This window comes from Oncorhynchus mykiss, chromosome 12 (assembly GCF_057628025.1).
Source record: "Oncorhynchus mykiss isolate SJ-2025 chromosome 12, ASM5762802v1, whole genome shotgun sequence".
In the NCBI taxonomy this organism is placed as follows: Eukaryota; Metazoa; Chordata; class Actinopteri; order Salmoniformes; family Salmonidae; genus Oncorhynchus; species Oncorhynchus mykiss.
In genome coordinates this window covers 22,461,566-22,473,675 of record NC_143033.1, presented here as the reverse complement: position 1 = coordinate 22,473,675, position 12,110 = coordinate 22,461,566, and the positions used below count along the sequence as shown (strand labels likewise).

The 12,110-nt window shown below is 40.7% G+C and overlaps 2 protein-coding genes across 3 annotated transcripts; one reads left to right on the top strand and one right to left on the bottom strand.

Annotated features, from left to right (window-relative positions):
* The first annotated feature begins 235 nt into the window (after positions 1-235).
* On the top strand, positions 236-2,644 carry LOC110537191 (uncharacterized). Its single transcript, XM_021623040.3, has 2 exons — positions 236-456; positions 1,508-2,644. Exons 1-2 carry the CDS (start codon positions 327-329, stop codon positions 2,329-2,331), a joined length of 954 nt encoding a protein of 317 aa, XP_021478715.1. The 5' UTR covers positions 236-326; the 3' UTR covers positions 2,332-2,644.
* Positions 2,645-2,865: 221 nt separating this feature from the next.
* Positions 2,866-6,168, bottom strand: LOC110537192 (E3 ubiquitin-protein ligase RNF185). Of its 2 annotated transcripts, XM_036937198.2 has the most exons (7): positions 6,025-6,160; positions 4,987-5,206; positions 4,809-4,827; positions 4,556-4,668; positions 4,387-4,438; positions 3,837-3,954; positions 2,866-3,714 (listed from the first exon to the last, which is right to left on the bottom strand). In XM_036937198.2, the coding sequence occupies exons 2-7, from the start codon at positions 5,151-5,153 to the stop codon at positions 3,617-3,619; spliced, it is 567 nt and encodes a 188-aa protein (XP_036793093.1). In that variant the 5' UTR covers positions 5,154-5,206; positions 6,025-6,160; the 3' UTR covers positions 2,866-3,616. The 2 variants fall into 2 exon arrangements, with proteins under 2 accessions (XP_036793093.1, XP_090048123.1); XM_090191997.1 differs by having other exon boundaries at positions 4,987-6,168.
* Between the last annotated feature and the right edge of the window lie 5,942 nt (positions 6,169-12,110).

Genomic DNA, 12,110 nt, shown 5'->3' with positions numbered 1-12,110 from the left:
TGGTATATATTATATTATGTATATTTATGAGAGTTAGGTTGTCCCTGATGAGCACTCATTCAAAACAGGTGTTCCAGAGATGGTTTATAAGGTTGCTATGTGCTTTGATTGGTTGTCCTCGGTCTAAAACTATTCAGAACACGGGATTGTACTGCCCTCTTGTGATGAGTAGGGATATGACAGAATAAGTAGGACGGGCAGCGCACGGACACGCATGCGGTAGCGGATCGGCTCGCGATATTCTGTACATACCGCTTTGACGTAACCACGCGGAAAGGCGGGGGACCGTCGCTTCCGCGCGCGACCGACCGCATTCTCAAGTCAAGATGGACGAAAAGTTGATATTGTCCGTTTTTAATTTTCCTGAGCTGTATAATACAACTTTGCCAGATTACCGCAATGGTGAGACAAGATCCCTTGCTTGGCGGAGAATCAGCGCGTTGACAGCTCTTCCAGGTAAGCTATGGTGTTTCTACAAATCATCAAGTTGCGTTGATGCAAATGTTTGTGCTAATCTTAGCGAGCTAGCTAGTTTTAAGCAATCTGACTTGTTTGTCGAAATGGGGCAAGTTTAGAAATTATGGCGTTTGTTGTATTTTATACATTTTTATCACGTGAATAGCATCTGTATACGGTGAGTTTTAATGGTACATCGCCGCAAGAACCGCGTGAATCATATTTACGTCAATGGGGAGGCAGACGAATTCGTGAGCGCAGCGCAGACTGCAGACACCGCGGCACGAGGGGAAAAATGTTCCGTGTTCCCCACCCGCGCAATGAGCCACGAGTAGATTGGCCTCGCATCTTCCACGCATTAATTAAATTAACTAACAAATGCCATCAAATGGAGAACACTGCACTTGTTTTTTTTTATTTTTATAATTTACCGACCAACTCAATGGTAGAGCCTCACATTTACAGTTTATAAGTAGGAACCCGATTAGGTTCCATCTATGAGGGAGTTATTTATTACACGCTGGCCGGGGTTGGCCCGGACAATGGCCGGTCACATCATCGTGCGAAAGCGGGGTCGGCTTGGTCATGTTTTCAACAGGGTACATAGTCCAGAAACATATTTTCCATCAAATGTTTAATTCGTTTTCGTTGCTTAGGCAGATAACGCGTTTTTATCCAAAGCAATAACTTTTGCACGGGAAAACACAATCCTACTATACTCACGTCCATTTTTTTTGCCGACTTTGCAGTCGGACAGAGCGAGGCACGTACCTCACACCCGGGAGGCAGCCCTGACGCCCCGGTGAGATTAATCGAGCCCCCTTATTGGGATGGAGAGATGTGTTCAATCACCTGAATGCTCCCGTTTTTTTCTGACTCATTGGCCAAAAATACATTGTTAATCATACTAGCTACTTGTAAATATTTGTTTCCATCCATTTAGTCAAATATTCTCCATGTTTAGCTTGTTCAATATGAAATGCATCAAATTAAGTCTTGAGTATGATGAATCCATATTGCATAATTGATATCATTGATTTATCCATTTTAGCTGAAGAGTGCAAAAGGAAATGGAAGAATCTAAGAGACCGATACTTCAAGGAAGTACGACAGGAGAAAAGGAGTAAGGAGGAGACAGGGGAGCGCACCACCAGTCGATGGAAATACAGACAACTTCTGAACTTTCTTCAACCATTCATTAAACCTAGAAATGGCAATGCAGACCATGACAACCAGGAAAGCCCTGATACAATCAATAAAAGCACACAGAGTGAGCTCAAACCTGTCAAAACACTCAACACAGCCCTGGTAAACAACATGAAAACCCCTACAACCCAGGTTGGGACCATGTCGCAGCTAGCCTTTGTGACCCAGCTGTCCCCAGCGCAACAAGGCACCCAGATGGCCCAGCTGGCTTTCCTGGCCAAGCTACCACCAGGTGCCCAAATATCCCCAGCGCCCCAGCCATCCTCAGCTCCCCAGCTATCAACATACACAACCAGGAAGAGGCCTCAGACACGACAAGAGTCCCCTGCTTCACCATGTTCCTCAAGCACTCCTGCCAAGCTCTCCACAAAGAACAGGAGGCTGCTGGCCAAAGAGAAAGATCACAGATCAGATTCCATGATCCCTAACCGACAGTGTGACGAGGATGAGATGTTTCTTCTCAGCTTCGTTCCTGCCTTGAAGAGGCTAGCTCCACAAAAAAGATGTGAGACCAAAATTAAGATCCAACAGATAATGTATGAGGCAGAGTTTAGTGTAGATCAGCCATTGACTGTCAAAGACCCACTGGTGACAGTGTCCAATGAACTGCCAGAGCCCGTGCCTCAAGAAGACCAAGGGCCAGAGTCACAAGAAGAGCCAGAGACATAACTCATTCATTTTTGTAGGGTCTACAGGGGTTGTTCTCAGTGGAAGTTCTAATGTTTTTTTGGACCTAAAGTATTTTTTTGTAAAATATATTTCTCTCCTAAAACATGAAGAGCCAAGTTATTCATCTGTTTTTAGAATAATATTGAGAGATACTTTTATATTTTTCACAAGAGTTGATTAACAACCAAATCAATTATTTTTAATAGATCTTAAAGCATTTTCTGTTATGAATGCAAGTTAACCCAATTGAAAATACAATGGGCTGTTATGTTTCTTTGAATGGCATTAAATGGTTGCAGCCTGATTAGAGAAACATTGACTACCCATACGAAGGTGTTTGCTTCATATCCTACTGAGAGGACTTGAAACAGTCTATTACAGATGCTTATGCTATTTTTAATAATCAATTTTTTATATTCAACTTTTTATTAGTAAAAATCAATTAGTGAGGGAGCACATCAAATAACAGCTTCTGTTACTAATGACATTCATCTTGATAGTTGTCAGGTTGAAGAAATCAAAATCTTCTACACCTTTTGCACATCCCAAGTTCTTTATTATATAAGCATATGCATTAGAATTCTACATTTCCATTTGTACTAAATAATAGTCTTACTAGTGGCAGACAATGACTATCCTTCAACCAAAAATAGCTCCTTTAATTGTAAGCTTATTTTCTGAAACATGAGAAATAGTTAACAAAATAGCTCCTATGGCAACAGAGGACATACCAGTTAATTATTCAATAACTTAAACCCATATCAATACTGCTCCTTTGGACTATTCCCTTGCTGACACCACACAATGTCCTACTTACTGTATTGTTAAAATGGCTGCATACTGGTAATGTTACTCAAAAGGCAATTGTGTCAACAATTTAAAAGTCTATCGCCAATTATGCATCTCTTCCCGAATTGATATTCAGTTCAGAAACAGGTCATACTGCTCATAATCTACATCCATACAAACACAGAGGGTGATACCTTACATTTACTGATTTGCCATTTTTTTCTTTTAAAATCTGGTTCTATATTGCCAGCCAAGGAAACTTTGTCTATTAAACACACCATTGATGGAAATGAAGAGGTAGGGCCATTTTAAGACTTCTGTAGGATTCATAGTACAGATGTAATCAAACAGTTTAATCTCAATTACTGAAAATAAACCAACAGCAAGTTCAGAGGACAATACTTAGAATGTGGAAAAGTACAAAATCAAACAAGTATCTGGAAACAGAGTATTAAGAACTGTCCAAATTGAGCCTTAGTCCTGGCCGCCCAGACATTTATGTGATTAGTAGCCAAAACACAATCACCAGAGCCACAATTAGAAAGAGTTGGGACAAGAACTGTTCATCCATGTGCTGGGGGGTCCCAGGGGCAGCTGTGTGGGGTAACCAGTGGAGAATGAATTAATGCTTTTCAAGGTAGAGGGGGCCATTCACAATACATTTTTGATGAAACATTGTTACAATACACAATGCTCAACCTACACAGCTAAAGTACCTGGGTGTGGTCTTCCATCATTGATGTTAAAAGCTGTAGAGAAAATGCCAAATGGAAAGGCACCAATGCCAAAAGACATCTGGAATCCTCCGTCTCCAAAGCCGAACCCCTGAAATCCCTGTGATGGGAAGAGAACCTTACAATAACATTGCACCAACCCAGGGTTATAACATGACTATTCCATATGTACAAAAAACTTGACTTTAACAGGTGTTTCGAGGGAGAGATGATGTGACGCAATCGCTAGTGCTATAAGTTTCGTCATTCTCAAGGGATCAAATAGAGCTCTTCAGGCAGCGCTTAATAGGTCCCAGTGAGAAAGTTAATTCTGCTAATGAATTCAGCTATGGGCGGGTTCACTACAGCATCCCGTGTCATAGTTTCATCATGAATGGGTAGTGCAATACAGCAGCCAACATTGCAAACACAAGTGATACACAGTAGAACTATCTGTATTGAGCTTTGCTAACATCCTTGCTAAATAATTGTGCACAGTCTGAAAAGTGAGAGTAATGGCTTGGTGATAGTGGTTGTATTACACAGTACTTACACGATTTTCTGGCTCTGGCCTCTGTCCTTGTGGTCGAGGAGGCGTTCGCTCCCTAACAATGAGAGACAAGTTGTTGACAACAGTAGTTTGGGATGTGGAATTCAGAGTAATAACTGAGGATTGTATGCAAACTGAGCTCCCTGCTTTCATGTTGAGTACATCAACCCACCGTGGGTCCTGCTGGCCTGTGCTTCCCCTGCCATATAGTGGGATGACTTTGTCTCGACTGATGCCTGCCTTGCACACTGGACACACTTGTCTGTTAGGTCTGGTCTCTAACCACTGCATAAACATGGGGGGGGGGGGGGGGGTTAAGATTGCATGATATATTCAGAGTAGCAGTAAAACATCCATTGGTAAAGGGTCAGGTGGCAGCTGATGACAGTGGTTGTGTAAAATAAATGACGTATCAATTGACTTACCTGATGTAAACAGGGCCAACTAGGTGATACAAGGAATGTAAAGGATGGGAGAGAGAATATATATTCAATTACTATATTGAATTATGTGCACAATACCCTCTCCTAAGTACCAGATAAGGAAGAATGTCCCTCAATCAATCACAAATACAGAACAGTCTCACGACAAGAGGGTGTTTACCAAAAGAGATGCCCACACAGACTGATCACCGCATCCTTGGAGGTGTCCAGGCAGATGTTGCATTCGAAGGTGCTGTCCTGATTGCCACCCTCCCCAGCAGCAGTCGAGCTGCTGGGGTTCTCAGTGGCGGTCGAGACAGTGGCTGGTGGAGGGGCAGGACTAGCCATTGTTTCCGCAGATCAGGAGGTAAAGTGGGGTGATGTATCTAGCCGCCCCCTTGCTTGTAGATTAGTATGTGTAAATTAATCCAAACAGATGAGAATTGAGATATGCCAAAGTCAAACTTGCGTTATGATTTACACTAAATGTTGCTTAACAATACTCCAGTGGCGTTAGAAAAGTTACCACATTAACTAACGTAGCAGCTAGATCCAGTATGCTAACGTTGCGCGTTTCTAGAATAAATGTTGCTACTAGTTTAGCGAGCTATCGGCGTAACATCAAATCACATAATTGACTACCTCCTTGCGTTTTTCAAACAAATCTTCGGTGTCGTGGGTACAGATATCTAGATAGAAAGCCACCTATTCGTTCAAGTTTCAGCTGATATCATCACTATAGTTAGCATCTAGAAGTTGTTTGGTGATTACTTGTGTATCTGCTGCTACGCCGATTGGTTACCAATGGCCGTGTTCGAGGCTCAAAACCGTAATGTATCATGGGTAAATTGTGTCTGACTGATTTACAAATAATATTAATTTCCTACATTGTAGTTTATTTCCCACCTCAATTGGAATGTGGCAAAAGCGATTACATGATATGATAAATATGATTAAAGATGACCAATTCAGAAATCGCTCCGGCATTTCCTAGTTGCTAAAATTCGAATAGTTCGTCTAATTTCAGTTTATGTGACAAAACAAGCAAGTATAGTGTAGAGAATACTTGTACCATCTAAACCGCTGTGAATGATCTTTTCCATAACCCCAAATATTATATTTTCAACTGTTTGAAGCTGGTGAACAAAACGTAAAAACGGGAAACACAGATCTATCATTCAGACTTGCTTTCAATGAGAATGACAGATTTATAACTCACATTTCCATGTGAATTTAGTCAGATCCCCAAAAAGATACATAAAGCAGGTAGTTCAATGGTAAATCTCGTCCTAAACTGTGCTTTTGGCCGTTAACAAGGCGACCCAAAAACACCAAAGGTGGCTGTGTTCAAGAGCATCAAAATAACTGCAGGGAGGCTGCCAACGGACTAATCTACAAATCACCTTGCATCATAAATAAAGACTAATTATCATTGGTAGATCAGTCAGTCACATTTTACCCATGATACATTGCGGTTTTGATCCTCTCGAACAACCGAGGTATAGTAAGAACTGGAGACTGCATCCAAGATGTTTTGGGGGAGTTTTTTTTATTTTTTTATTTTTATGCATTACACAAACATTGTACAAAACAATGTACAGATATCACACATAACAAAAACAATACAAATAATAAATACATCCAGAGAGACACAAAAAAAGTATATTATGCTATAGATAAGTTACATTTTGACATACTGTAGACACTTCTTTAATACTTTTGTCATTATATATTTTTGTTGTGTTATATAACATTTGAAATAAATTAGGAAATGTTTTAAAATATCACATTTGGTAATGCTCATAGGTTTATTTTATTTGTTTTATTTCACCTTTATTTAACCAGGTAGGCTAGTTGAGAACAAGTTCTCATTTGCAACTGTGACCTGGCCAAAATAAAGCAAAGCAGTTTGACACATACAACAACACAGAGTTACACATGGAATAAACAAACATACAATTAATAATACAGTAGAAAAATCTATATACAGCATGTATAAATGAGGTAGTATAAGAGACTTAAGGCAATAAATAGGCCATGGTGGCAAAGTAATTACAATACAGCAATTAAACACTGAAATGGTAGATGTGCAGAAGATGAATGTGCAAGTAGAGATACTGGGGTGCAAAGGAGCAAGATAAATAAATAAATACAGTATGGGGATGAGGTAGATTGGATGGGCTATTTACAGATGGGCTATGTACAGGTTTCATAGATCTGTGTGCTGCTCCGACAGCTGGTGCTTAAAGCTAGTGAGGGAGGTAAGAGTCTCCAGCTTCAGAGATTTTTGCAGTTCGTTTCAGTCATTGGCAGCAGAGAACTGGAAGGAGAGGCGGCCAAAGGAAGAATTGGCTTTGGGGGTGACCAGTGAGATATACCTGCTGGAGCGCTTGCTACGGGTGGGTGCTGCTATGGTGATCAGTTGTACATTTCAATTAAACATGGTGAAGCCCCAAAATTGCCCTTGCTAGAAGAATGTGTTTCAGACATAAGGAAGTGGATGGCTGCAAACTTTCTACTTTTAAACTCGGACAAAACAGAGATGCTTGTTCTAGGTCCCAAGAAACAAAGAGATCTTCTGTTGAATCTGACAATTAATCTTAATGGTTGTACAGTCGTCTCAAATAAAACTGTGAAGGACCTCGGCGTTACTCTGGACCCTGATCTCTCTTTTGAAGAACATATCAAGACCATTTCAAGGACAGCTTTTTTCCATCTACGTAACATTGCAAAAATCAGGAACTTTCTGTCCAAAAATGATGCAGAAAAATTAATCCATGCTTTTGTCACTTCCAGGTTAGACTACTGCAATGCTCTACTTTCCGGCTACCCGGATAAAGCACTAAATAAACTTCAGTTAGTGCTAAATACGGCTGCTAGAATCCTGACTAGAACCAAAAAATTTGATCATATTACTCCAGTGCTAGCCTCTCTACACTGGCTTCCTGTCAAAGCAAGGGCTGATTTCAAGGTTTTACTGCTAACCTACAAAGCATTAAAGGCTCTGGAGCAACGAACCACCCTTGCTGTCTCTGCCTGGCCGGTTCCCCTCTTTCCACTGGGATTCTCTGCCTCTAACCCTATTACAGGGGCTGAGTCACTGGCTTTACTGGGGCTCTCTCATGCCGTCCCTGGAGGAGGTGCGTCACCTGAGTGGGTTGAGTCACTGATGTGGTCATCCTGTCTGGGTTGGCGCCCCCCCCCCCCCCCCTTAAGTTGTGCCGTGGCGGAGGTCTTTGTGGGCTATACTCAGCCTTGTCTCAGGATGGTAAGTTGGTGGTTGAAGATATCCCTCTAGTGGTGTGGGGGCTGTGCTTTGGCAAAGTGGGTGGGGTTATATCCTTCCTGTTTGGCCCTGTCCGGGGGTGTCCTCGGAGTGGGCCACAGTGTCTCCTGACCCCTCCTGTCTCAGCCTCCAGTATTTATGCTGCAGTAGTTTATGTGTCGGGGGGCTAGGGTCAGTTTGTTATATCTGGAGTACTTCTCCTGTCCTATTCGGTGTCCTGTGTGAATCTAAGTGTGCGTTCTCTAATTCTCTCCTTCTCTCTTTCTCTCTCTCAGAGGACCTGAGCCCTAGGACCATGCCCCAGGACTACCTGACATGATGACTCCTTGCTGTCCCCAGTCCACCTGGCTGTGCTGCTGCTCCAGTTTCAACTGTTCTGCCTTATTATTATTCGACCATGCTGATCATTTATGAACATTTGAACATCTTGGCCATGTTCTGTTATAATCTCCACCCGGCACAGCCAGAAGAGGACTGGCCATCCCACATATGCTCTCTCTAATTCTCTCTTTCTTTCTCTCTCTCGGAGGACCTGAGCCCTAGGACCATGCCCCAGGAATACCTGACATGATGACTCCTTGCTGTCCCCAGTCCACCTGACTGTGCTGCTGCTCCAGTTTCAACTATTCTGCCTTATTATTATTCGACCATGCTGGTCATTTATGAACATTTGAACATCTTGACCATGTTTTGTTATAATCTCCACCCGGCACAGCCAGAAGAGGACTGGCCACCCCACATAGCCTGGTTCCTCTCTAGGTTTCTTCCTAGGTTTTGGCCTTTCTAGGGAGTTTTTCCTAGCCACCGTGCTTCTTCACCTGCATTGCTTGCTGTTTGGGGTTTTAGGCTGGGTTTCTGTACAGCACTTTGAGATATCAGCTGATGTACGAAGGGCTATATAAAATAAATTTGATTGATTGATCAGTGAGCTGAGATAAGGTGGGGCTTTACCTAGCAGAGACTTGTAGATGACTTGGAGCCAGTGGGTTTGGCAACGAGTATGACGCGAGTTTACTGATCTTATCACTTATATAATTTTCATATTCATCCAAAATATTTCACTATGCAAACATTCACAAAATAAATGCTATATAGTCTCATTTTCCAATTCACAAAAGCCACATTCCTCTTCAGCATTAATTCAATATTTCGAAATAAGACTATTACAAGGAAAACATCTGTGAAGGGTCTTGTAAGAGACTTCTCTTACTTTATCAGTTATCAAATATTTATGTGGATTAGTCCACTCACATTGCCATTTCACATCAAGATTCCCATTGAAAAAATGGCAGCAGTGGTAAGCTTCCTGTTAATAATTTCTCAGACTAAATTGTTGTTAAATTTCTGATGTAATGTGTTGATGCATTTCTACACTATCACTGTAATTTAGTGCATGTAATGAAACGCTTGATCGACCCTTCAGTAAAGTAAGGATTCTATTGGGATTAGCTTTCATTAAAATGTCATATTCCTTACACAACATAACAAAGTAATATTTGGCTAATAATTCATTGTAAGTATAAGGACTACCCTTATCATGTATAAGTTGATTAACCACGAATATGTTATTGGCAAACCAATTATGGATAAATATGGTTTTATTTCTATATGGTTTTATTTATTTTTCATTTCTATCTAATATCACTGTTTTTCCAAATAAAACATTTGTGTGGAGAGAAGTTGTGCTTGTATAACAAGGACCAGCACATTAGATCTTGTTTATGAAATGTTGCAAATTTTACAGGAAGTTTACGCACAGCATAAGGGCATTGAAGTAAAAAAAGAGGGAAACGAGGCGGTCTTCTGGTCAGACTCCGGAGACGGGCACACCGTGCACCACTCCCTAGCATTCTTCTTGCCAATGTCCAGTCTCTCGACAACAAGGTTGATGAAATCCGAGCAAGGGTAGCATTCCAGAGGGACATCAGAGACTGTAACGTTCTTTGCTTCACGGAAACGTGGCTCACTGGAGAGACTCTATCCGAAACGGTGCAGCCAACGGGTTTCTCCACGCATCGCGCAGACAGAAACAAACATCTTTCTGGTAAGAAGAGGGGCGGAGGCGTATGCCTTATGACTAACGTGACATGGTGTGATGAAAGAAACATACAGGAACTCAAATCCTTCTGTTCACCTGATTTAGAATTCCTCACAATCAAATGTAGACCGCATTACCTACCAAGAGAATTCTCTTCGATTATAATCACAGCCGTATATATCCCCCCCCCCAAGCAGACACATCGATGGCTCTGAACGATTTGATTTGATTTGATTTGATTTGAAGTAAAAAATTAAGCCACCCAATTTTCTGGAGAAAAAAAAGTGGTATTATATTCCAAAACTGTAAGGTTTTTTGAGATACCTCTAAATACAATTCACTTTTGCAGTCGGTTAAACAGTCTAAAATCTAAAACATTATTTTTCCAAATGAAATTGAATAATAATTTGTGGAGAGTGGTACATGTAGACTGTGAATCTCTAAAGATGTAAAAAGATAAGATTCTCGAGATAAACCCTTTGCCTTTGACAGACTCTATCATGAAGAGATAAATCTCTTGGCAACCATAAATAACATTTATTTTTTATAAATTCAATTAAGGGATTTACATAAATGTATTTCATTTCATTAGTATTTTGGGTCATTTTGACACCTTAGTAGGTTACAACATCTTTGACAGAAATCTCACATATTATAGGACTCACTGCATCTTTAAGTGCAAAAATGTACATTTTGCAATATTCAATACCAAACCTGACACTTCAGAGAAAAGCTCTACTGTTGTAGGGCTACTGGAACCTGATTTTAATTTATAAAAAAAAACAGGGTTGTATTGTCAGCTAACTGGGAAATCTTCACCTCATTATCACACACAATAATTCCTTCAAAATGACATTTGGTGACCATTGAATAAATAATTTGTGATACTAATAGGAATAAAAATGGTGATGCTGGACAGCACAGACAAATCCCTTAAGGAATATCAAATCTAGGTGAGGATCCACAGGAAAGTTTAACATAACTTTTACCACCATTATAAAGAGTTTTAATTGTGTTGATAAAAAAGACCACATTTTAAATAGTGCAATGCATCAAAAATAAACTCATGACTAACAGTATCAAATGCTTTTTTGAAATCCCAAAATAGAATAACAGGATTGTCATCTAATACAGTGCATTCAGGAAGTGTTCAGACGCCTTCCCTTTTTCCATATGTTGTTATGTTACAGCCTTATTCTAAAATTGATTAAATAAAACAATTTCCTCGGGCGGCAGGGTAGCCTAGTGGTTAGAGTGTTGGACTAGTAACCGGAAGGTTGTGAGTTCAAACCCCCGAGCTGACAAGGTACAAATCTGTCGTTCTGCCCCTGAACAGGCAGTTAACCCACTGTTCCCAGGCCGTCATTGAAAATAAGAATTTGTTCTTAACTGACTTGCCTGGTTAAATAAAGGTTAAATAAAATAAAAAATAAAAAAATCAATCGACACACAATACCCCATCATGACATTTTTGCAAATATATATTTAAAATATAAAACAGAAATAACTTATTTACATAACTATTCAGACCTTTTGCTATGAGACTCGAAATTGAGCATAGGTGCATCCTGTTTCCATTGATCATCCTTGAGATGTTTCTACAACTTGATTGGAGTCCACCTTTGGTAAACGCAATTGATTGGACATGATTTAGAAAGGCACACACCGGTCTATATAAGGTCTCACAGTTGACAGTGCATCTCAGAGCAAAAACCAAGTCATGAGGTCAAAATAATTGTCCATAGAGCTCCGAGACAGGATTGTGTAGAGGCAGAGATCTGGGGAAGGGTAACGAAAACATTTCTGCAGCATTGAAGATCCCAAAGAACACGGTGCCCTCCACTCTTAAATGGAAGAAGTTTGGAACCACCAAGACTCTTCCTAGAGCTGGCCACCCGGTTAAACTGAGCAATCAGAGAAGAAGGGCCTTGGTCAGGGAGGTGGTCACTCTGATGGTCACTCTGACAAAGCTCCAGAGTTC

Bases quoted from the DNA above. Each gene is read 5' to 3' on its own strand.
- LOC110537191 (XM_021623040.3), top strand. From the start codon at position 327: ATGGACGAAAAGTTGATATTGTCCGTTTTTAATTTTCCTGAGCTGTAT. The intron at 457-1,507 runs GTAAGCTATGGT...TATCCATTTTAG, and splicing joins CGCGTTGACAGCTCTTCCAG to CTGAAGAGTGCAAAAGGAAA.
- LOC110537192 (XM_090191997.1), bottom strand. From the start codon at position 5,153: ATGGCTAGTCCTGCCCCTCCACCAGCCACTGTCTCGACCGCCACTGAG. The intron at 3,955-4,386 runs GTAAGTACTGTG...TTCCCATCACAG, and splicing joins GGCCAGAGCCAGAAAATCGT to GGATTTCAGGGGTTCGGCTT. The intron at 3,715-3,836 runs GTACTTTAGCTG...TACCCCACACAG, and splicing joins TGATGGAAGACCACACCCAG to CTGCCCCTGGGACCCCCCAG.